Genomic DNA, 24,886 nt, shown 5'->3' with positions numbered 1-24,886 from the left:
CCCAGTGGCAGGGCATTGGAACTAGATGGTCTTCAAGGTCCCTCCCAACCAAAACCAGTCTGTGACTATAATTAGAGAGGAGAAAAGATTTTGCAGGTTAATGGATGGAAAAGGTAAGGAGCAGCTATGAAGCATGGATCTCTTGGTGAGCAGAAGACTGGGGTCGCTGGTCCCCATCAGGACCTGGCTTTGTCTGTGTCATCGTTTGAGCCTGGCACAATGCCAGTGCCCCCACGAGATCACCTCCTTCCCTGGCACCCACTGTGAGATGTGATCAGAGACAGAGCAAAGTAGGCTCCAACTTAAGGTTAAAAGGGAAAAAAACTTTTATTAACCTAAAACTACAAAGGAAGACACACAAAACACATAGAACACAAGATGAAAACCTTCCAAATTCTTCCTCCTCCCCCCACCAAATTTCCAGCTCCATCACCACCCTTTAGATAACCAATTCTCAGTTCCTCGAGGAGAGAGGAGTCCCTCTTGCGCCACATTCTTTCCATGTCCAGTGCTCTCACCACTGCACATGGATCAGAGCTGCTTCTAGGGTTTTTCATTTTAAGGATACTTTTCCAGTTCCAAAGGGAGCACAGTCCTTCTCCTTTTGGGACACTTGTCCCCCCCAAATTTCACCCCCTGGGGCCGAGGGGTCTCTTGAACAGAGATCATCTTCTTCTTCTTCTCTTCTTCGAAGCAGAGGGCACCACCACCACCCTCCTCACCCGTCATCTCTGTTCACACATCTCCACATCACTGCACTCTCTTGGCTCTGAGCCATCGCCTCCCCCTAGAACGCAGTCTCTGTGTCACTGGAACACCAGTGGTTCTGCTGTGGCTATACAAGAAAAGTCCAGCTCAAAGCCACTCCATCATCTCCTCCCACCTAGAATTCTTCTCAACATCTTCTCAATCTCAACATCTTCTCAATCTCATCAACTTCAGGAGGAATCAGCATTAGCAAGGTTCCCATCTTCCTCAGAGGGGTTAAAAGTCCCAGGCTCTCTGCCGGTTTACTTCATCAACTCCCACGCCTGGCTGCCCTGCTGGGCACCCCCCCCTTCTCCTTCACGCCGGGCCACTATCACAGGTGCCGGCTCTGTCTCTCTCCCTCTCTCCGGGGGGGGAATGGAGGATGGCTGCCCGAAGCCCTTGCAATGTTCTCCTCCACCCTTGGGCCCAGGCCTGGCCTACCTCTCTCCGGCCACATGGCTCTCCTCCCCCCCCCGCCCAGCTCTGGCAGGGCAGGGGGGTCTGCTCAGTCTCAAGCCGGAATTCAAAGAGGAAGTTCCCCTGGGAGTTCACAGCTTTTAACCCCCCGTGTTCTCAGAGGCGTATCCATGCCCTCAGTGGACAAACCAGGTGCCAATATTAAATCTGAACACCGATTGGCTTGCCCACACCATCACAAAAAACTTCATTTCCTCTTAAACTATGACAGTCTGGATGCCCTTAGAAATGGCCCTTAATGTTCCCTGCTCCCATTTCACTTCCAGAGAGTGCCCTTTGCTGGAATAACAACTCTGAGAAAAGTCACGTAACAAAAAGGGCTGAGGGATGGTGGTAAATGCAGGACACAGGTTTCTGCAGAAGGGTGGGTATGGAGAGGGTACATGAGGTTATCCCAGGCCAATGGTGATAGACAGCAATCACCCAGCATGGGTCTGGGGACTGCAAGGCCCTGCAGCCTCCACTGATGAGGGGGCTGGGCATCCCTGGATGGGGCAGCTCATCTCTCTACGAACTAGATGGTGGGCACTGGGCGTGTGGAGAGATTGCCCTGGTAGGGCATTCCCAGCTTGTGTCTGGAAGAAAATGTCTTACCTGCAGGGACCATATGAGCCCCTTGTCACCCCTGCAGGGCCAGCAGCCAGGAACAGATCTGCCTCAGCTGAAAAGAGATGGGTGAGGGTATTGCTGGCACTGGCAGCTGCTCACATTGGTGCTGCCTGGGAGTGCTCTGGCTCTCTGATTCTTGTCTTGGTCCTGACAATACAGATGTGCCTCTGCCTTTCTGGCACATCCTCCATGCCTCAGTTTCCTCCTGGCTTTTTCCTAGGTCATCCTCCCCTAAAATGACACAGCAGATGCGGGACCTGCAGCTGGCACAGGCCAGGAAGCCACCAGGCCCTTCCTCACCAAACGCGGCCAAGAGGCTCTACCGGAACCTGTCCGGGAAATTCCGCGTCAACTACACCTCCTTCGACGAGGGCAGCCTGGTGGGACGGGGCGAGAAGGAGAAGCTCCGCAAGACCTATCTGGTCAGTGCCTGCTGGCTCCATCCGGATGGAGACAGAGGGTCTGTGGGGGCTGTCTCCATCCAGATGGGGACAGAGGGTCCCTCTGTGGGTGGTGCTGGAACCTGGGTGGGAGCCCAAGATTGTGTTAAGTGAAGCTGTAGCAAGTTCAGTTGGAGGTGGTCCAGGTGTTTACTTGGCATCATCCAGATGTGTCTGCAAAGAGCTGATGCTCACAAGCCCTCCGGATAAGGACATCCTCTCCCTCATTGGGTTCATGGGGTGCTAGAGAGGGTCCAGGGTATGTGGTGGGATGGAGGAGGGTGCCCTGTGCTCAGTCCAGCTGCATTTCTCCTTTCACCCAGTTCCAGAGCAATGCTGCACTCTTTGAGGCCGTGGAACTGCAGGATCTTGACAGGGTGCAGGAGATGCTGAAGCACTACAGCCCTGAGGAGCTGGACCTCAACACCCCCAATAGCGAGGGGCTCCTGCCCCTGGACATTGCCATCATGACCAACAACGCTCCCATCGCCAAGGCCCTGCTGCAGGCAGGAGCAAAGGAGAGCCCGCACTGTGAGTTGGGACAGGAGTCGTGCTGTGCCCATCACCTGGGTCTCCAGCCTGGTGCAGTGGAGCACCCCAGGCACTGGATGCAGGTGGGGAGGTGATCACTGTGCTCTGGCACACCGGTGCAGGCTGCAACAGGGCTTGAGGGGAACCACGCACTTGAGCAGACCCCAGGACCAGGACATGGAGAGGAGGATGGGGTCTCAGGGTGGGGATTCTTTGCCAGCAGAGGCAGAGCTTGCCCTAACCGCCTTCTCCTCCTTTTCCTCTGGGCCCATGGCCATGTGCACCCTCCCACAGTTGTGAGCCTGGAAAGCCGCTCTCTGCACCTCTCCACGCTGGTGCGGGAAGCAGAGCAGCGCGTCAACGAGCTGATGGCGCAGGTGGTGAACGAGGCGCCCAACGCTGACTGCTCCGAGAAGGAGAAGCAGCTCAAGGCCTGGGAGTGGCGATTCCGGCTTTACAAGCGCATGAAGGCAGGGTTTGAGCATGCCCGTGAGTGACCGCAGGAGGGCTGGGGGGCTGTCCCTGTGCCGGGGGAAGGAATGGGGCTGTGCGTGGCACCATCACCCATCATCTGTGGCCAGGACTTGCAGTGAGGGTGCATGGAGGGGAGAACATGTTCCATCAGGGAATACATCCCTGGGACCGGGGAGAGGCCCAAGAGGGACACAGGGAGGTTCAGAGCGACCGTTGTTGCTGTAGCAGTCCCTGCCCTCTCTGTCCCCAGAAGTGCCAGATGCCCCCAGCAGCGTCCACCTCTCTGTGGCCAGCAGCACCTCATTGCAGGTGACCTTCTGGGAGCCCCTGAGTGTCAACTCAGCCGTTGTCACCAAGTACAAAGGTAAGGACCAGGATCTCTGCAGCAGGGCAGGGTCACACAGCCACAGCAAGTGCCTTGCACCCCATGTCAACACAACAGAGCCATGGGCAGTGCTGCCAAGCCCCAGTCAGGCCACTTTTGTACTGGAGGACAGAGGAAGCCACAACTGCTGGACAGTCTGGCCACTACCCAAATGCCCTGAGCTAGACCAAACATCATCCTGCACCAAGGCAAAACTTGGGGTGTCGCTTGTTGGCTGCCCCCTCATCCTGCACACTGGGAAGACTTTGTTGCTGTGTACCCCTCACCCACTTAAACCAGATATTTTTGGCTTCTGGAAGAATTTCTTCCATCCCCCACTTCTGAGCCACCAATTAAAGGTGCTGACCCCATCTTAAGTGGCTTGGTGAGGACAGCAGCTCCCCATGACCTTCCCCCCCGCTATGAATCACCTTTTCCATGCCTGCACTCCGCTGCCTCCATCTCCTGTGCTCTCTGTAGTCCCCCTGCAGCTGCTGTCTGTGACATGCTGCCCCAGCCCTGGTGGCCTGTCCCCAGTCCAGGGCCTCATGGCACCTTGTGGTCTCTCTCCTTGCAGTGGAGTGGAGCTGCTCCCCCACCTTCTCACCACTGCTGGGAGAAGCTGTGATTGACAAGTTGAAGGACCTGCACTTCACCATCCAGGGGCTGATGTCGGTGAGTTCTGGGGGTACCCACAGCGGGCAGGGCTCAGCAGGGAGAGCCCACAGCTGGGAAAAGCCACAGGCCATAGTGCAGCCCATGAGGAGGGGATCAGGCACTGCCACAGGCTGCCCAGGGTAGTGGCAGAGTCATCATCCCTGGAAATGTTCAGAAGATGTGTGTTTGGTATTTGGGGACATGGTTTAGTGGTGGCCTTGGCAGTGGTTGGACTCAGTGATCCTAGATGCCTTTTCCAGTCTTAATGGTTCTTTGTTTCTATGATCGTTTTGAGCAGGAACAATAGGATTGTGCCATGGGCACAGCCTGGGCAGAGCCAAGAGTGTGGGGCTGGGAGAAGCATCTGTCTGTTCCCGCATGGCTGCAGCCCCTGACAGTGGGGGACCTCCCTGGGAGGGTGCCTGGGGACTCTGCAGTGACAGGCAGAATGGGCCCATTCACCCAACACTGATTTATCCTCCGTCCCCCTCCCCACTCCACTGGTCTCCAGCCAGGTTCTTCCTGGGCAGTAAATCAGTGGCTCAGCCCTCTGCCACCTGCACAGTCCAACCCCTCGCCCCAGCCCCAATGTCACCAAGAGGGGCGACCAGCCCCATCTTCATCTTCAGAAGCTCAGCAAGGCCATGGCTGCTGGGACTGTGGCTCCCTGTGGTTTTATCTCCCTGAGAAGCACAGGAGCCATGCCTGGGCTGGTACCAGGGACACGGGGACTGTGCTGGGTTGGAGCTCAGGATGGGAACACGGGCAGATGCTGGGATAATTGGGGTCACCCTTAGCAGGGGTAGGCAGGCAGGAAGCACTGGTTTGAGGAGCAGAGAACCTCCTTGGTGAGGTGAGGTGAGGTGAGGTGAGGTGAGGTGAGGTGAGGTGAGGTGAGGTGAGAGGGGCTTACGTCCAGCAGCAGTGCCAAGCCCAGGAGCGCTGTCAGGGCTGCCTGCTGTGTGGCAGGAGGGGCTTGAGTGGAGCCCGGAGCAGCATCACTGCAAGGAATTGCTCCAAGCCCATCAACCACACTCTCAGAGCTGCTTCACAGGCTCCTGTTGCCTTCATGAGTGCCTGGAGGCCTGGCAACATCTGTCAGCTTGGCTGGGCTTTAATCAGAGGCTTTAATCACTGTCACTCTGCTACAAGCCCTTGACAGTGCTGGGCCATCTCCCTGTCTCCAGGGGCTGGATCCTTCCATGTCCCAGGGGATCACCAGCACCCCAATCCACAGAAGCACTGAGTCTTTCAGGCTGGAGCATCTCTGGCAAGGGACATTTGCAATGTTCAGTCCTTCCTCTGTGTGCCCCAAACCCACCCAGCAGGGCCACAGGGATTCTCTAGTGCCTCATAACAAGGACTTTGTAAGGAGGGGAGGTGAGAGCCAGTGACCTGGGCTGGGGGAAATCCTCCTTGCCTCACCTGCCAAGCTGGGAGAGGTGGGGGTGTGCTGAGTGTGCTGTCTCCTTGCAGGGCACGGTGTACCACGTCCGCGTGTCTGCCTACAACATGAAGGGCTGGGGTCCCCCGCAAGCCTCCACGCCCCCCTTCGCCATCCCTTCCAGTGAGTACCCCTGGGAACACCCCCATGGCAGCCAGCACGGGGCAGGGGGGACAGGACAGCCCCCTGTGCCATCTAGGGGTCCCTCTCACTGCTGGGATGAGAGCGAGTGGACCCAGGGGCAGAGGCAGAGTTTGGAGTCTCAGGCCAGGCAGGGAGGCTGTGCCTGGGGCTCTGGGATGCTGCCTGCAGCCAACAGGTGCTTTGCCAAACAGTGAGTTTTCAGCCTTGAATTACCCTTGCCACCTGGGAAAAGTTTCAGGCTACCTGGATCAACTCATCCCATGGAGGAAGCTGGGAGATGGCAAAGAGCCAGGACTCAGAGTGGTCCTGGGTGGCAGTGGTCTCCCACTCTGTGCCACCACATGGTCTCTCCCATCCAGCCCAGACCCAAGGACCTGCATTCCCTGGCATGGAGCTAGGATGGGGGTCATGAGCCCCAACACGGACCAGCTCTAGGCTGTCAGCAGTCTCCTCCCCATGCTGGCCCTGGGAAAAGTGTCAGGAAACAGCCACCCAATGTCACACAAGGCACCTCAGGGGTCTGGGTGGAGAAGGGCTGAGAGGACTGAGCTGCAAGTAGCAGCCCACAGGTGAAGTTCAGGACTAAGGGGGCTCCAGAATGGCGTCTGCCACTTGTCACCAGTCCCAAAACAGGTGCCTGTGTGGTGTCCCATGGGACTGATGCTGTAAATGAGTAAGGAGCAGCCCTATGGGAGGCTGAGCTTGTCCCAAGGATCAGGTCATGGAAGCACATCCTGTCCCACCGTGCTGCAGACACTCAGGGAGCAGGGAGGGCACTGGGAACAGGTGGAGGTGAACAGTAATGGCTCAGAGATGTGCAGCACCATGCACAGCTCTGGCTGCAGATCCATAGAACACTGAAATCACCAAAAATCCATTTGCATGTCTAGGAATGCAGACAGCAAGGGCACAGCAGTCTACTACCGTGTCTTTATCTTGTCCCTGTTATGTTTGCATCCACTTTAAAACCCATTTGCCACCTCACACAGGTCATATTCCCTGTGACCAAGATCCAGGTGGCATCAATTGAGTGTGGCTGAAGTGAATCAGACAGGAGTGGGGTTTATTTATTTTTATTGCCAGTAATATTTCTCCCTTCAGTAGAGATCCCTCCCTGGCCCAGCAGAATATGGTCAGGCACCTCCCTGGGTGTTTTTAAAGCTACTAAAAATAGCAGCAAGTTCTAGCCAAAGTTAACAGAGCTGAACTTTCCATGGAAAACAGCAGCAGGCAGGACATGGGGTGTTTAAAGTAATTAATATAAAATTGAGGGAGAAGAGCCGGCAGGTCCCCAGCCCTGCTCAGGGTCCTGCTGCTGTCCCACAGCGGCTGGAGCTGGCAGGAGTTTATTTATGTGTTTGTCGAGGTAAGCCCGGCTTCCAGTGCTCATCTGGAGTAACTGGGGAAGACCTGGAGGAAGAGACTGGAAAGAATTTTATTTTTTAAGGCCAGTGAAGTATAGCAGCAACAGCCAGAACCTTGTTCCTTCCCCCTGGTGTGTCCCTGCCACGCTGTGGGGAGGCTGGTGGCCACAGGGTGCTGTGCAGAGCTGGGTGTTCCTAGGAAGAGGGGCACAAAGCTGGGGATCTCCCAGCACACCCAGAAGTGCCCAGAACCCACAACTGCAGCCATGCTGTGGCATGGGCAGGGACACCCAGATGATGTGGGAGGAGGGGATGGGAGCCTTTTGCCCCAGGCAGAGGGTGCCGGGGTGATGCTGCTCTGTCCCCACAGACTGGCGGGAGTACGATGGCCGGGCGCCGCGGCGGAGGGGACAGGCTGAGGCCCTGGACCATCTCCTGGGCCAGGTGAAGACTGTCCATCAGCACTGCATTTGCCATGGTGAGCCCACAGCACAGTGCGCTAGGGCGGCTGAGGGGGGGCAGCTGAGTCCCCGGGGTTGTGGTGTGATCTGCAGAGCTGGGGTGGTGCAGGAATAGCTCTGTGCCATTGATGTGAAGAGCAGGGAGACAGCTCAGGCAGTGCAGACCTCAGCAGAGCCTTCACCATGGGTTGGTATCAGCTCTTCATCTCCTGCTGCAGCATTCTCTGCTCTCTACTCCACAGAGCCCTGCAAGAACCAGCCCCAGAGCAGAAAGCATTCAGTCTCCAAGAGCCTCAAGCACCTCTTCCACCCTGGCAGCAAGTTTCTCAAGACACTGAAGCGGTGAGAGGCTGGTGCACGGGGATGGTGAGAGCCCCTGTCCCAGCAGGGCTGCAGAGCTGCCCATCCTGAGAGCTGTGTCTGCACACTGGGGGCTGGAGGTGCTCAGAGCAGGGTCTGCACCGGGAGTGAGCTGGTGGTGTCAGTGGAGCTGTGTCCCATGGCCCAGAGATCAGAGGTTCTCTTGGTGTCTCTATTTGGACTGGCCAAGCTTTGCTAGTGCCCAGATCCTTGCATCACCTCTGAGGCTCGCCTGGCACCCCACCTTGTCCAGACGCAGAGTGTCCCCTGCACAGTCTGGCCCATCTCTGTCCCATGTGCTGCAGGGTCATGGGCTGTGGTATCTGCTGGGACACCTTGGGTTCCTGTTCCTGCTCCTGTACCAGCCACAAGCCTCTTCTGCCATGGGCTGTTGGAGAGAAGTGGGGACCTCTGGGGCAGGGCATCTCCTCTTCTCTCAGGAAAGAGACCCTTTGGGAGAAAGAGCTGGCAGCTGGGGGTGGCACTGAAGTCTGTCTTCTCTCCCATGCAGGGGCCTCTACCTGACAGCCATCTTCTACAGGGATGACAACATCCTGGTGACCCATGAAGACCAGATCCCTGTGGTGGAGATTGATGACACCTACTCCTGCCTACTCATGCAGGATTTCCTCTGGCTCACCAAGGTGGGTGGCTGAGGGACCCTGCGCTTGAGCAGAGGGCCAGGAGTGCCAAGGTGACCCAGGCAGGCATTAGGCAACACTTCTGCCCCTCCAGCCCAGACACTGAGGCTTGGCAGTGCAGGCAGCCTGCGGACTTGCTTCTTGATGGGGTTCAGTACGGACCAGGAAACTTCCAGGGAATGGCATTTCATCCCAACCCCTGGAAGCCCAAAGATGGGTGACAGACCAGAGCAACACTGAGCAGGCTGTGTGCCAGGGTGGGTGGCACTGCCTCTCCACAGGGATGTCATGGCAGTTGAACTGCTACCCCTCAGCATCCTGCTGTGGCACCTCTGCCTCTGCTGTAGGATGCACAGGGAGCAGCTGCCAGCTCCTCTGACGTCAGCAGACTCAGGGAAAGGGCATGTGGGCAGCTCAGGGCCAAAATAATTTGCTGGGTGATCCTTATCTACTGATGGAGAGTGCTTTCTTCTCTCTCCCCACTTTGGCCAACTTGTATTCAAGCTTAAGGTTTCAGTCCTAGATGAAGATGGATGTCTGAGTGGACATGGCTCAGGGCTGCCCTCAGGTGCAGGCTCTGGAGGCATCTCACTGTCTGTGGACAGGGATTTGTTTGCACCCCTGCTGAGAGGTGCTGCATGCCCCTGCACATTCCTAACCCAGCTGAGAGAGGTAAACAATTTCCCCAAAACCCCCTGGTGTGCCCCAGCTGCAGCAGCAGTGGCACTCTGGTGTGTGCAGGTGTCATGTATGTGGGATGAGATCCTGTGGCTGCGGCAGTGTGTCACCGTGTCCCAGTCCTCCTGCTCCTGCATCCTGCAGACGCGCTTCAAGATGCTGCTGGCCATCTCGCAGATGCAGGTGAGAGTCAGCCTGTGGGGGAACAAACACTTTAAGTGGGATGCTGGGGGCCAAGCTCCCTTTGGAGCAGCATGCAGATGTACCACAGTCAGGATAAACCCAGGATCTTCTTGGCATGACTCGTGTCCCTGCCTCGTCTCCCCGGCAGGACTCTGGCCATGGGACAGTGAGGTGCCAGGTGTCATGGCAGTCTCCTGCAGAGGGGCTGGGGACCATCAGGGTGCCTTTCTGGGCAGACTGGTTTCCAGCTGCCAAGACCCACCATGCGTCCGGGATGTCCCCTGACCCTCTGCTTTCTTCTGCCTTCCCACCCTGTCACACAGGGGCTGTTGGGCATCCAGGACCTGGGGCAGGTCTTCTTTGAGCCCATCAAAGACAAACAGGGCAACATCCTCATCATCACTCTGAAGGAGGTGAAGACCAACCAGACCTTTGAGAGTGTCCGCTGGGTGCCCATCTGCAAGCTGCAGACCGGCCGCAAGTCTGTGTCCTCCCCCGAGGAGCCCACTGCTCTGGACACGCTGCTCATCTCCCTCCAGGTGTGTGCTGGGGCAGCCATGGCAGTGGCTGGAAAACACCAGTGCTCTCTGCTCCCCCTCGGCCTGGAAAAGTCACAGCAGAGGGGGAGCAGAGCCCAGCCAGCTTCCAAAAATCCTGTTGTTTCAAGGGGAGGCATCAAGATGGTGCCAGATTCGACCTGGCAGCACCAGGCAGCACCAGGCTGTCTTCCTGTGCTGCTCCCCTTCTCCAGCTGGACAGGCTGTGCTACAGCATCAGCACGAGCCCTGCTGTGAGGACTTGTTCGGTCCAGCAATGTCTTTGTTCCCAGGACAAGCTGGCTTATCACCAGCGAAGCAGCCACGCCCTCTCCCCGGGCCTCTACCTGGGCTACTTGAAGCTGTGCAGTGCTGTAGATCAGATCCGAGTGCTGGTGCCAGAGCAGCTCCCCAACATCCTGTGCCACGTCAAGATCCGCTCCAACCCCAACATCTCCAGGTGGGATTTGCAGGGCTGCTCAGCCAGGGCAGCCAGGCTGCTTTGTTCCACCCAGGCTAACAGCATCCATCACCTCCTGCTTCCGCAGCAGCATAATATTCCCTCCTATCCCTGCCATACAGTGCTCTCAAGCACAGGGTGGGGTTGTTAGGGTGTCCTGAGTGAGGTCAGGGCTGAACTTGACAATCCTTGGGGGTCCCATTCAGCTCAGCATATTCTGTGATTCTGATTGAGCTTAGAGCAAAGTTCCCTTTCTACCTCCACCTCTCCCAAAGCTCTGGGGATGCTGCACTGTCTGGGAGAGGAACAAGCCAAGCAAACACAGCTCTCAGAGAAATTGTGTCCACGTCAACCCAAACTGCTTTCTCCTTCACCTGTCTGTCTCTGGCCTTCTGCAGGGAGGAGTGGGAGTGGCTGCAGAAGATGGCCAGCGTGGAGGAGCCTGTTCCCTCAGAGCCAGAGACTGACAGGTCTCAGAACCCATTGTTTCAGGAGCTCCAAGTGGCCATCAAGGAGCTCATGACCCTAGTGAACATCCCACTGCAAGAGGTAGAGGCAGGAGCCAAGGTCTGGGCAGAGGGAGGGGATGGGACTGTGAACACAGTGCTGGTGGTTGCAGCAGATGAGGAACTGCATGTCTGGCCCTCCTTATGAGGCTGGAGCACCCAGATTTTAGTGCTGTGCAAACAGAAGGTGAGTGATGAGTCTGCCCTGTCCAGGGACAGTGTCCACAGGAGCTGTTTGTCCTTCCCACACTACTCCGAAAGCAACAACAGCAGATCTGGGTTTGTAACTGCTGCCAGTGGGTTGGTCCTGGGCAGCACAAGACCAGCCCAACTCTCCCCCTCCAAAGCAGTCTGGTCCCTGGCCAGTGCTGGGCTGGAGCTGCAGCCCCTGGGGCCAGACTGCATGGGGAGAAGGAGAAACTTTCTTCCACCATGCCAAGTATCTGCTGGGAATCAACCCAGCAGCCCCAATGACAGGTATGTGCTTCTGGCTGGGCAGCTGGGAGGGCACCTCCCTGCTCATCACTGAGCCATCACTGGTGACATGTTTTCGACACCCAGCCACGGTGATTTTGACCAGAAGTTTCAAAGCTTTTAGGAAATATTAGAGAAGAAGTGATGAGATAATGCAGATGATGCCAGAAGCAAGGAGCCTCTGGTTGTGTGCTGAAGGTGCAGTGTGCCTGGCTGCAGGTGACCCCTGAGGACTACTCAGTGCATGAGGACTGGGCAGAGGCCCTGCCAGGTGATGTGTGCAGCTGTTACCTGCACTGTCTTCTTGCAGGCCAAAGACTTCCGTCTGTACAGCCAAGAGGTGCTGGACTTTGGGGATCAGGTCTCCTTCCTGCTGCTGCTGCCTCCATCAGATGACGTGTGCACCGCTCCAGGCCAGAACAACCCCTATACCCCTCGCTCTGGCTTCCTCACACTGCCACTGCAGATCTTCGAGCTGGGTGAGGAGAGGGAATGCCAAAACCCAACTCTGCTGAACCCCTTGTCCTCTGAGGCTTCCTGAGAGCTGGGCTGGGCAGTGGGGTGCCTAGAGTTCCCTCACTCCCTGGGAAGGAGGGGTGGAGGGGTGTACCGAGGGCTGTCCAGGTGGACTAATGGAAAGTGTTGCCTCCTCATCTTGAGTGATAGGATGGAGGCTGTAGGGCATCCACAGCATGGGACCTCATATTTTTCATCCCTCTCCCCTCTTGTTTCCTCTCCCAGTCCACTTCTTCACGTACAACCAGGAGTTCATCACCCAGTACTGCCAGGTGTCCGCCCTGCTGGAGCTGGAGTCACTCCTCTCCCAGCAGAGCCTCAGGGAGGCTTTCTCCGATGCTGAGCTCACCACCGCCAAGCAGAGGCACCAGCAGGTTCAGGACTACATCCAGGTATGGGTGGAAGGAGGCTCGACAGTGCCCCTGACCTGCCAGGACTCAGGCAGCAGCATCTGCACCCAGGCTGTTCCCTGGTCCTGGTGGCCCTGGGGGATTTCTCTAATGTTGCTGATGGGCAGCAGCAGGCTGGTCTTTCACAGATTCATGGAATGATTTGGGTTGGAACAGGTATTAAACCTCATCCAGTTCCACCTTCCACTGTCCCAGGCTGCTCCCAGCCCCAGTGTCCAACCTGGCCTTGGACACTGCCAGGGATCGAGGGGCAGCCACAGCTTCTCTGGGCACCCTGTGCCAGGGCCTGCCCATCCTGCCAGGGAACAATTCCTTCCCAATATCCCATCTAATCCTGCCCTCTGGCAGTGGGAAGCCATTTCCTGTGTCCTGTCCCTCCGTCCCTTCTCCTAATTCCCTCTCCAGCTCTCCCTGGAGCCTTCTCTTCTCCAGGCTGCAGTTGTTTTTATCGGGCAACTTCTTATTGTGATGATCACATTACAAATCCCAAGGAGACACCCAAAGTGCACATGCCCTCCTTGCTAGAAAAAGGCCTGCAAGTGCATTTTAGGATGGACTTGCAAAAGAGCATCCCACGCTACTCCTATCCCCAGCACCCCTGCTGAACCAGCAGCTGCATCCTCCTCCTGCCTGAGAGCACCTTCTTTGCATTTCCCAGCTCAGGGATTCCCCCGGAGCTCTGGGGAGATGTGTGTGTACAGACTCCGTGTTTTGCCATGGGACTTTCTTGTTGCTGTGTGAAAGGGCTCCTCCATTTCCTCTGTTGGCAGCAAATGGAGGAGATCTGGCGAGAGATGCGCTGGATCGTGGATGTCCTGCAGCACGCCCGCTACAAGCAGCCCTCCTGTGGGATCTCTCTCAGTGGCTTCCTCAGCGAGGCCGGGGCGGCAGTGAAGGAGAAAACCCGATCCTCTTCATCCCACCTTGACTACCTTCCATCCCCAGTGCTCTCACCAGAGACCAGCCGCAAGCTCAACTCCGGTAGGGACCCGGCGGTGCCAGGCTCCTGCCTGGCGGGCTCAGGGGCTGCTCGGTGGGTCGGGGGTGGCTGTGCCCGAGGTGCCAGCCGGGCTGGAGCCGTGGATGTGCAGGGCAGTCGGTGTCAGCCGGGGCGGGACCCGCCCTGCCTGTGCCGCAGCGAGCGCAGCTCAGGTGTGTGACAAGGGGGTAAGCTCAGAGGCTTCCCTGGATTCCACCTCAGCGGGGCATTCCACGCTCAGGCTGATCCGCTCTTTGCTTCTCTCCCACCTCGCAGACTCGCACGGCCTGTCGGACGAGGAAGGCTCCTCTGAGGTGTTCCTGGCCACCGACAGCGACTATGACTCCAGCCGGGCGCAGAGCCCGAAGGAGCTGGACCTGGTGTGCTCCACCTCGGGGCTCGAGGGCTGCAGCCGGAGGTTAGCCCGCACCCTGCGGGACAGTGCCCCGGACGTCCTGCAAAGCCACGAGCTCAAGACCCCACCCGCAGTGCTGCCACCGCCAGAGGAGCCCCGGCCACCGCCCCAGCTCTATGACAGTGACTTTGTCCTGCCCAGCCGGCAGATCGAGCTGCTGCGCATCACTGAGAAGCGACAGGCGTACTGCGTTCGGACCAGCAGCCTGGACTTCCCCAAGCCCCACTGCCCCGCCCCGAGAAAGTCCTGCCCCGGCTCCGTGGACAGCTCCCCGGCCGAGAGCAGGACCACGGGCCCCTGCGGGCAGCTCAGGCTGGGGACTGGCTCCACAGCCAGCCCCGAGCGCCGCCGGAGCGGACAGGGCTCCGAGCCCGTCTGCCGGACGCGCTCAGATGAGTGGACTCAGGACTTGCCAGACCAGCATCTAGAGCAGCCTGGGGGCTTGGCCGACCAAGGGAAGAAGCTGGGCTCTGTCACCTTGAGGGTCTGCCCTCAGTACGAAACGGGACTCTCCAAAGAGACCAGTGTCAAGGTACCGGAGCCTGTCACGGGTGGCAGAGGGGCTCTGCCGTGCCTGGAGGGACAGGGCTGGCAGGATGGGGACAGAGGCAGCAGGGCTCCTGTGCCCCACACCTGGCACTGCCCTCCCCATCCTCCTCCCGCCCAGGGCTGAGGTCCCCTGGAGACCCGCAGCACTCCTGCCCTGACTCCCTCTGTCCCTGCTGTGGATGAGGCTCCTGGTAGCACAGGGTGTCTCTGCAGGAGCGAGGGCTGCTGCTGCAGAAGGATGAGCCAGGGCCATACGTAGTGACTTTTGGGGACAAGCAGTGGGGCTGAAGTTCAGCTCTTGGTCTGTGGTTCAGCAGATGACAGTAGCTTGGTGCCCCCCAGTGTGGGCAGACAGAGCAAAGGACACCATTTCTAGGATTTTTTGGGGGTTTTTTTTGTTTTGTTTAAAATAAAGAGAGAAGAAAAACCTGACTGTTCTAATAGGGGGGAAAAAACAAAATAGCAGATGAGTGCATTAGCAGAAATCCAAATCTTCCTTGATATATCTGGGCTACTGATATAATAACTGAATTCATTGTTTAAGATGGTGTCCTTGACACATCCTTGCCAGGTCCTGATGTGATGATCTGTTCAAACACATCATCCTTCCAGGCCGAAATTCAGCTGTCACCCCTGCCCTGGCCATGCTCCTCGTACAGCTTCCTCTTCCCAGGTGTGTGGTCTCTGCTCCAGCCTTCCCCATTAGGGAAGAGAGAGCAGGAGCTTTTTGTCTCCAGCCTCTGGCAATCCCAGTGGCAGAACCCATTCCAGTTCCAGCTGGGGCAGCAGACAGAGCTCCTTCCATGTTCCTTCAGACTATGCTGGAGCAGCTGTGTGACCTGACTCCTCTCCATGAGGGCTTTGCTGCCAAGAGCTGACCCCGCCAGCTCTGATCACTCACACCTGCTCCAGGTGGGGTCCCCCATAGAGGACCATCCCCCAGGATGCACATCTTGGGCAGGTGCCCCTCTGGCTTTGTGGCCTCCTTTGGTCCCAGCCGTGTAGATACTTCCCTTGTTGAAATTTCCTTTCCGGGACATTCCTGGTGCCCAGGACAGAGGATGATGGAGCAGAAAATCATTAAATCATGGACTGATATGGGTTGAAAGCAACCCTAAAGGAAAGGCAGAGGAAGAACAGTGCCAACAGGCTGATTGATTTATTGCTGGGGAGGTTTGATAGCCAGTGTCTCTGCACCCAGCTGGGACATCCTAGCAGAGACAACTCTGCCTCACTGGATTCTTTTCCATTCGAGGAATGCCCATAGATTTCTATGGAACTGAAGCACAGCCCTCAGGTTCTTGGCGGGCTGCCCATGTGGCTTTTGAAGTTGCAAAGCTTTGGACACGCCTGCTTGAAAGCCTTTTACAATGTTCTCCTGGAAGAAAGGGGAGTTCAAAGGCACAGCTCCTCGGCTGGTGTAAATCACTGAGCCTTGCCATGGCTGCTCAGGGCTGGCAGTGCTCACATGGGCCCAGAGCTGGGACCACCCTGCCAGGGCAGCACTTCTGGCACTCCGCAAGCCCTCTCAGATGTGCCAAAGGAAACGTTGCTTTGCCTGGGTGAGGATAGATGTCCTGCCTTGGGGCCTTTGAAGCCAAGCAGTGGCTCCCAGCATTAGCAGCCAGGGCCCTGATGAGCTCATTTTCTTGACAGGATTTGGGATTCACAGGGCTGTCCCCTGGGAAGCAGAGGGCAAGGGTAGCTGTTGGTGGGAGAAGCCCAAGCTTGTGCACGGGATGAAATTTATCACCATGTTCCAAAGAGGTTTCAGTTGTAGTTTGGCAGAGCTGTTGTGATCCAGCTGGTCTGAGGGTCTGGACCCTGCTCGCAAGAGGGACTTGACACAGATCCCTCCATGGTACGAGGAGCAGGACAGGGACTGATCCTCTCCAGCTCCAGGTGATGAGATATGGAGCAGCCTCAGCAGAGCTGTAGGTGACACATGCAAGGGTTAAGTGGCAAGGGCTTGGAAACAGGAGTAGAGGCAGGAGATTAATCCATAAGTTTGGGCCCTGGCATGCAGGGGCATCCCTTGGGCATTCCCTGGGCATGATGTGCCCATGACTCTGTGCCAGGCTGCTGCCATGGGCAGCACTGCTCACGGGCACCACTGGGCAGCTGTTCCTCCACCCTTACCACTCCTCCATGCTGTTCACTGCCTCCAGCCCCTGTTCCTCATTCCTTCCCCTGACCATCCATCTCTCCCATCTCTCCATCTCTCCCATCTCTCTCTCCACAGCTGCACATCACCAGCCAGACGCCTGCCAGCGAGGTGGTGAAGCTGGTGGTGCTGGAGATGAACAACATCTCGCGGGACGTGCTGGGCGCCTCGGCTGCCGTGTGCTACGGCGAGGAGCAGCTGGAGCACTTTGGGCTGGTGTTCGCTGCCAATGAGACCGAGCAGTGGCTCCCCGATGACTTCCTGCCTCTGTCCCTCCACACCAGCCAGCCCGAGGGGCGGTTCTTGGTCCGCATCAAGGAGACGTCCCCGCTGGTGCTCCAGTACGGGCCAGCGACCACCGTATGAGAGGAGGAGAGTGGCGGGACGGAGCGGAGACCTCGGCTTCCAGAGAGCAGACAGCTCGTCTCTGATGCTTCCTTCTTCATACTGGGTTATGTGTTCTTTGTTTGTGCTATTTTTTATTTTTTTTTTTTTTTTAACCAAAGAGACATCGAGACTCAGTTTTTCTGACTGGAGAAGAGGAGGGTGGAGTCCAGAGACCTCAGAGCTCAGGAGGAATCTCTGCAGGAATGGAATTTTTGAAAGTAAACATTTTTAAGGAGAAACAGGGGAGAGAGAGAGAGAGGAAAAATATTACAAGAAGAAGCAGCAATACTTTTTTTTTTTCTTCCCTTTTTTTTCTGAAAAACCTTGTTTGGGATTCACTGAAGGCAAAACCACAGAGGATTGCTGGGGAGAGCTGTGGTGTCAGTGAGGAGAGGGCAGGAGCCACAAGGACAAACCTGGGAAGGGTATTTTCCTATCTGCCCTCCTTTCACTGCACCTGGAGAAGTGATTCTTGCACAAAGTTCTTGGAACAAAATTATATTAGTATTTTTATTCTGAAAAAAGTCAATAATCATTGTGCCAGAGCCACCGGAGTTGGGTAAAGGTGAAGACCCTTTGACTTGTGTCCAAGACTAAAGAAACCCACGCAGCCAGCCCCCTGCACTCACAGACGTGTCAATACCACGCTAGAGATTTGCTATAGGGCATCTCCTGCAACCCCCTGGGCTTCCCTGTCCCCCTGGGTGCCGTTTTGTTCTGGTGATTGTGCTTCTCTAGTCCGTCCTCCAGCATGACATTTTGTTAGCCACTAGGTCTCCTGTTAACAAGGTTACTTCTCTGATCTCCTGTGGTCCATAGTAAAGATGACTGCTGCTGACTGCATATCACTTGTCATTCTTGTGGCTGGGTGCATAGCATTCCATCATCCATCTCCCAAACCAGCTCTGATTCCAAGGGCTGGGCTCCTCTTTCCCAGGAGTGTTTAGTGGGATGCTTCCCACGCTGTGCAGCATTACATTAACACACAAATCACACGTGTGGGAGCAAAGTACTAGTCAAAAATGCTCTTCTGGAATTCATTGCTCTGTAAGGCAGCAAGATAAGGTTAGGCATGCCAAAGCATCACCTCCATGGGCTGGTGAAACCCCAGAGCTGTAGGGCTGGATGCCTAAGTCAGGTCCTGCAGCATCTGCTGAGGGAAGAGCACTTGGAGAGGAGCAGGAATGGCAGTGAGAGCTCACAGCTGTGTCACAGCTGGCACAAACACTGCGAGGAAGGTGCCAATCTGGCTTCCCTTGGTAAGGTGAGGCTTCTGATGCTGATGCTCCTGTAGCAGCCACCTTACTGTCCTTCCCTTGGCACAGAGGGATTTGGGCTGGGCAGCAGCTCCCGTTGCTGGGTGCCAGGCTGCAGGAGGGGCTCTGTGGGCAGCCATGAGGGTCGGCTGTCACTCCACAGAGGTTCCTCATTCCTTGCCTTATGGCCACCAGTGTGGCATGGGCAGGAATATATCCCAGCACGAACCCTTCCTGCCCCACGTCAGAGCCACTGTGGAGGGGAGGATCCTGTGCCAGCCCCTCAGCTGGTGCAAATCAACCAGCACCACATTGACGTCAGCGCAGGCACCACCATGGGATGTGGAGGCGAGCAACAAAGGAACTTCTTAAAAGACTCTTCTCCCATCTCCCTTCTCCTTTGCTTGTCTTCTGCCTCAAGTTAAAACCAAGCCCTCTCTTCCAGGTCAAGGAAGAAGTGGGTTGGTGAGTGCAAAGGTTCCCATGGTGTTTGTCATTGCTGGGCATTGACATCCCAAAGGGGCAGGAGCTGCAGGGTGGCCCTTCCCTTTACATGTGTCACCTACTGATGCTCAGAGCCTGAGGAAAGGCAGAGGGAAGGCACAGCTGCTGGAAAACTAAGTGCCCTTTTGAAATCACAGAGTGAATTCAGTGTTACATCGGGGCTATGTACAGAAAGCTACATCTGTGTCCCTGATGCTCCTCAGCATGGAGCCGTGCAACTCCTGATGCCCTTTTATTTGACCCCAAAAGGGAAACAGTCCTCCCTTTTCCTTAAGAATTGGTTCTCCTTCCCTAGAAGCCCAGTTCCATCAAGAGAGATGGAGCCATGACCCAAATCCAGGCACTGCTCTTTGAGGTGGGCCTGGGACAAGTCTGCAGCTGGAGCTGCTGCCCAACCCCTGTGCAGAGCTCTGACTGTGGAAGGGTCTCGCTGGCCCTGCAAAGCTTTTCTGCAGGAGCTGCTCTGACAACGCAGCAGCTTGGATCACTTGGCTGCAGGGAACAGTGTGGGACCTCCTCCCCTTGGCTGGGGAAAGGAAGAGAGAAGGAGCTGGGGCCTGGTAGGAGCAGAGTTGGAAGCAAAGTGGGAAGGGCAGGAGTTGCACAGCTTTTTTGTGGGAAGCCCCACAACCAGGGACACGGGGATGTGTGATGTCCTGATGCAACACACTCCTCACAGAACAACACAAGATTTGGGGCTGGGAGGGACCTCTGGAGATCATGCAGTCCAAACCCCTGCCCAGGCAGGGTCACTTGGAGCAGGTGACACAGGAATGTGTCCAGGTGGGTTTCAGATGTCTTGAGAGAGAGGAAATTCCACACCCTCCCTGGGCAGCTGTTCCAGTGCTCTGCCACCCTCCTTGGAAAGAACTTCGTCCTAATGTTGAGGTGGAACTTCACGTGTTTTTGTTTATGGTCACTGTTCCTTCTCCTGTTGCTGAGCTCCACTAAAAAGACTCTGGCACCATCTTCTTGGCACCTGCCTTGGAGATATTTATATGGATTGATGGGATCCCCTCTCAGTCTTTTCTTCTCCAGACTAACCAGTCCCAGCCCCCTCAATCTCTCCTGATAAGGAGGTGCTCCAGACCCTTCATCCTCTTTGTGGCCCCTACTGCACAGCTTTCCTTGAAGAATGGCACTTGCAAGGTGGTTGTCTCTTTTCATATTTTCCTTCTCTCCCTTGATGGTTTCATGGGCACATACCAATGTTTTCTTTCTGAACAGGTCGTTGAGCCTTCAGACACTCTCCTGCCCTTCCCCACGGTCAAGGACTGGGAATACAAGGCAGCAGGCTCTGTCTGTGGCAGTTTTTAAGGCTGTCATCTCACTGCTGGGGCTGTGGGAACCGTGGTGGCTCTTTGAGGTGGTGTGACGAGGTGTTGGGTGAGGGGCAGCCAGGGCAATAAGCCCTGGCACCAACAGGATTCAGAGTTAGCCCTGTAGATCTCCTTGCACTGGTGCAGAGGGTTGGTGAAGGGGTTTTCTCCACGGGGACCTGGCACTCGCTCTGGCATGTGCACCATGGCACAGGCTGGGGAGGAGATGCCCAAAGCACCTGAGCTCAGCCCTGCTGTCTCCTGCCATGAAAGCTTTGTAGCCTCTCTTTTCTCCAGTATTTAATGAGCAAAGCAGGTGGGAATCCTGGAGGGCTGGGACACTGTACCTGCACAGAGCTGTGTCACCTGGCACAGACACCACTGTCCCTGAAGCCCCCATGTCCCCAGCCCTGCCAGACATGGGCACTGCCAGACGTGGGCACTGCCAGTATCCAGGCACAGACACACCTGTACCTGTATGTGCACCCCACCTTTGTGCTATATACCCACCTGAACCCGGGTGAGCACCTTCAGTGCTGGCTAACCCCTCTGCACTGGTATCATGGAATCAGGGGCTCATCCAGGTTGGAAAATTGCTCTAAGATCATGAGTCCAACCATTAAATCCAGCACTGCCAAAGCTGCCACTAACCCATGCTCCTACGTGCCACATCCACATGGCTTTTAAATCTCTCCAAGGGTAGTGACTCCCCTACTCCCCTGAGCAGCCTGTGCCAGTGCCCGACCACTCTTTCCATGAGGAAATTTTTCCAATATCGAATCTGAAACTCCCTTGCTGCAACTTGAGGCTGTTTTCTCTCCTCCTGTCCCTGTTCCCTGGGAGCAGAGCCTGACTCCCCAGCTGTCCCTTCCTATCAGGAGTTGTGCAGAGCCACAAGGTTCCCCCTGAGCCTCCTTTTTTCCAGGCTGAGCCCCTTTCCAGCACCCTCCTGGTGCTCCAGCCCCTTCCCCAGTTCTGTTCCCTTCCCTGGACATGCCCCAGCCCCTCAATGTCTTTCCTGTCATGACGGATCCAGAACTGACCCCAGGACTGGGTTGTGGTCCCACCAGTGCCCCAGCACAGAGGCACTGTCCCTGCCCAGGTCCCACTGGACACACTGACACCACCCCAACACCCTGCACTCACCATCCCTGCGTTTGGTACCAACTCTCCCTGGACAATTCCACATCCTGAAGATGTGTGTCCTTAAAAATCCCATCCAGGCTGGGGTGGGTGTGAGCAGTGCTCATCTGGGAGGTGGGAAGAAGCAGGGTTTGAGGGCAGCAGTGGAGCCCACAGGGGGATGCATTTCCCAGCTTCCCTTGGAGGCAGCTGGCATTCTACTCTTCCAGGTGCTGTGGAGGACAGGAGATGATGCTGCAGAACAATTCATACTTTTGGAGGGTTCTTTGTCTCTTTGTCATTGTCATTCCATCACCAACAGCACAAAAATGCAGATGAATGTATTGGGTTTTGCTCCTGGACACAGTGAAACAAAGTATGAACCTGTCTGAATGGACAAACAGATCTTCTCCTTTCACCAGGAGGTAGGCCCAGGTCCAGAATCACAGCAGGGGAAAACCAGAGTACCTCCATGCAGCTGAATGGGAATGTGTTCATTTCCATTGCCAAGGAGCCATGCCTCAGTGGTATTCTGCTCACATTGTATGAATTCATAGAAATAAACCCAAATTGTGACACTGAATTTTCTATCCCAAATCAGGAGCTTGTTGGTACAAATTCTGAAGGATCTGATTTGCTTTTCTCCTGTCCAAAGGGAGTTGCTCAGTTATCAGACATGAATCCAGGTTTGTGCCTCCCAGAGTGTGCTCTCTGAGTCTGAGACATGGGAGTATTTTGTTTGGGTTTTTATTTAGTTTGTTTTGAGGAGTTTTTCATTTTTCTTTTCTCCTCACCTCTTCTTTTTTTTTTTTTTTTGCCTGGGGCACTTCTTCTCTCCTTAGTTCTGGTTGTAAGGGATGACGGAGGAGCTGCTGCAATGGCCACAGAGATGAGATGCTCTGAGCCTGCCCCATTGAAGGCAATGAAAGACTTTTTACCCTCCAACAGGAGGTGAGAACACGAGCAAGACCCATCCCAGCCATCCAGAACAGCGTGGAAGTTCCAGGGCTGTCCCAGCACATGCAATTACTAAGTTGGCTAGTTCTCTATCTGAAGGAACTCCGTTCCCCCCTGTGCAGAGCCAGGGACTGTTTACCCATGGAGCTCATGAACAGCGTTGCTGTATAATTGCAAGGTGGTGTGATGGGATTCATGCTGGTGAATCAAGGGGCTGCAGGATGCCCACACTTTCCATCCCCTGCCCAAATGCCCACAGAAGATGCAACTCTGCTGAGCGAAACCCTTTGGCCTGAGGCTCGTGTCCAGGAGCCTCTGCTCAGGATCCCAGTCTTCCCTGGGAAACCACACTGGTCTGCTCTGTGCGCTGTGGGCCAAACCACTTCCCATGTGGAACTGGGCTGGGCAGTACAGATCTTAGAGCGAGACTGCAGTTCACCAACCACAAAGACACTTGGTCTGGAGGAGATGAGAGTCCGGGTAACACTAGCACCATCGGAAAGCTCCAGATGACTTTGGAGTGTCTAGGATTTTTTGGCTTGAGGTTCTCCAAACCCATGTGCCAACCAGGCAGGAAAGAGCTCTTTCCATCCCAAGAAAATTCCAGGGACAGAGGGAAGTCCTCTTCTAAAATGTGAAAACAGGAACTGAGAATACAAAGGTGCAAATTCATGAGGAAGCAGTAGTGAATTATTTTATTTTATTTCCACTTAAAAAGGAAAAGCAAACCAGAGTGGTTTTTTAACCAAGCTCACTTTCATTGAAAAACCAAAACATAGAAACAAACCAGTGACTATCTACAAGTTTATTCTAACTCAAGAATTTTGGAAGATACCTTCTCTTGAAACCAAAAATCCTTTATCAACGTTTATATTATACTCATAAAATTGCATTTTTTGGTGGGAAGAAAAAAGAAAAACCCAACAGATAATGTGTTAAGATAATGCTTTAATATCAGTATTCCCTCAAGCCCGAGCTTAATGCCGTAGATCATAAACCACATGCTCAAAGCTGAGTGTGCACTTTGCTGTCTCAGGCTTCAAAGAACATTTGAAGATGCAAATGTGCTTGTCCTGAAGTAGTTTAATTTGATCTGCACATGAAGATGGCAACAAAATATGATTCTTCTTTCTTTGATAGTTTTTAAATGGATGGACTGCAGTCCTTGACTTCACAGACTCACAGAATGGTTTGGGTTGGAAGGAACCTGTAAGATCACCTCTTTCCACCCCCTGCCATGTCCAGGGACATCTCCCACTGTCCCAGGTTGCTCCAAGCCCCAGTGTCCAATGTGGCCTCGGGCACTTTCAGGGATCCAGGGGCAGCCACAGCTGCTCTGGGCACCCTGTGCTAGGGCCTGCCCATCCTGCCAGGGAACAATTCCTTCCCAATATCCCATCTATCCCTTGTCCTGTCCCTCCATCCCTTGCCCCCAGTCCCTCTCCAGCTCTCCTGGACCCACTTCAAGCCCTGGAAGGGGCTCTGAGGTCTCCCTGGAGCCTTCTCTCTGTGAACCACCTCCAGCTCTCCCACCCTGGCTCCAGAGCAGAGGGGTCCAGATTTATTAGCGTCTCTGTGGCCTCCTCTGGAGTTGTTCCAGCAGTTCCATGTCCTTATGCCAAGGACCCCAGATCTGGAGGCAGCTCTGTAGAGCCGAAGGATGCAGCCCAGGACACAGCTGACTTTCTGGGCTGCGAGCACATGTCCAGCCTCTCATTCACCAGTTTCTCCACCTCCCACTTGTCTCAGCCCCCAGGACATCTCAGGTTGGACCTGGCTGCTTGTCCTGCTGAGGATCATGGCAGCTCCTCTATCCAGGTGCTGTTTGCTGTGGCAGGAATAGCTGTGCACGTTGCTCTGGACCCAGCTACATTCATCTCTCCACAAAAGCCCCGTGTGGATCCAGCCACAGCCAAACCACAACAGAGCCCTCTGCAAACCAGTGTCATGGCTCCTGCTTGCACTTAAGCAGGACCTGTCACCATGCTGGTATCCGTTATCGTGACTCCCAGTGGTTTCCCTTAACACAGCTGGTTTCCAAACAAATTGGAAAACAAATGCACTGGCTGCCAGGTCATGGAAATCCATCCCACTGAGCACCTGGCCACACTGCATGGAGAAGGAGGCACTCTAATCCTTTCCTTGACACCTGGAAAGGATTAGAGGTGTGCTGTTGTTCACAAGCAAGTGATACGGTGGGACAGAGTACTGAGAGGTGGTATGGCCCAAAGTGCTCTGATATTCCTTACTCCCAGTCCCAGCACTGCTGTTTCTGATCCTCCACGAGCAGCACACTGGGTAAATGATCTGTATTAAGAGCAAACCTGGCCTGGTGCCACCCACTGATGCAAAGCTCAGCAGGTCACGGCTGGAGGTTTCTGTACAAGAGCACGGCAGAGATGAAGTCCATGCTGGATTTTCACTCTTGTAAAGGTTTGCCCTTCAATGTCACCATCAAACTGGAACCAGCTGCCAAAGTATGCTAAATTTATCTTAAAGGATGTGGGAAATGAACTGCTGATTATAGATCCATGTATCTGGATCTGTGGTGAGGCCCTGGTACAGGATGCCCCCAGAAGCTGTGGCTGCCCCATCCCTGGAAGTGCTCAAGACTGGGTTGGACAAGGCTTGGAGCAACCTGGGATAGTGGAAGGTGTACCTGCCTGTGGCAGGGGGTGGAAAAAAATAAGCTTTAAGGTCCCTTCCAACCCCAACCAATCTGTAGTTCCATTATTTTATGATATCTTTAAAGAAT

At 55.3% G+C, this 24,886-nt stretch overlaps 1 protein-coding gene across 7 annotated transcripts in view; it reads left to right on the top strand.

Annotated features, from left to right (window-relative positions):
- The window catches only part of LOC103817964 (ankyrin repeat and fibronectin type-III domain-containing protein 1-like), a 248,524-nt gene extending 230,708 nt beyond the window's left edge, over nt 1-17,816 (top strand). For all 7 annotated transcript variants that reach the window (XM_050979881.1, XM_018916204.3, XM_030229683.2 and 4 more), the window contains 18 exons: nt 2,057-2,258; nt 2,600-2,807; nt 3,102-3,296; nt 3,532-3,645; nt 4,223-4,320; nt 5,779-5,869; nt 7,625-7,732; nt 7,958-8,057; nt 8,587-8,719; nt 9,458-9,577; nt 9,901-10,116; nt 10,407-10,573; nt 10,972-11,122; nt 11,864-12,032; nt 12,295-12,461; nt 13,250-13,460; nt 13,735-14,405; nt 16,665-17,816. In XM_050979881.1, coding sequence (XP_050835838.1) covers nt 2,057-2,258; nt 2,600-2,807; nt 3,102-3,296; nt 3,532-3,645; nt 4,223-4,320; nt 5,779-5,869; nt 7,625-7,732; nt 7,958-8,057; nt 8,587-8,719; nt 9,458-9,577; nt 9,901-10,116; nt 10,407-10,573; nt 10,972-11,122; nt 11,864-12,032; nt 12,295-12,461; nt 13,250-13,460; nt 13,735-14,405; nt 16,665-16,952 — 3,409 coding nt within the window. In that variant the 3' untranslated portion in view covers nt 16,953-17,816. The remainder of the gene's footprint in view (nt 1-2,056; nt 2,259-2,599; nt 2,808-3,101; nt 3,297-3,531; nt 3,646-4,222; nt 4,321-5,778; nt 5,870-7,624; nt 7,733-7,957; nt 8,058-8,586; nt 8,720-9,457; nt 9,578-9,900; nt 10,117-10,406; nt 10,574-10,971; nt 11,123-11,863; nt 12,033-12,294; nt 12,462-13,249; nt 13,461-13,734; nt 14,406-16,664) is intronic.
- The last annotated feature ends 7,070 nt before the right edge of the window (nt 17,817-24,886 follow it).

Source organism: Serinus canaria, chromosome 14, assembly GCF_022539315.1.
Source record: "Serinus canaria isolate serCan28SL12 chromosome 14, serCan2020, whole genome shotgun sequence".
NCBI lineage: Eukaryota > Metazoa > Chordata > Aves > Passeriformes > Fringillidae > Serinus > Serinus canaria.
The sequence above is the reverse complement of the archived record's forward strand: the minus strand, read 5'-3'. Positions and strand labels throughout refer to the sequence as shown.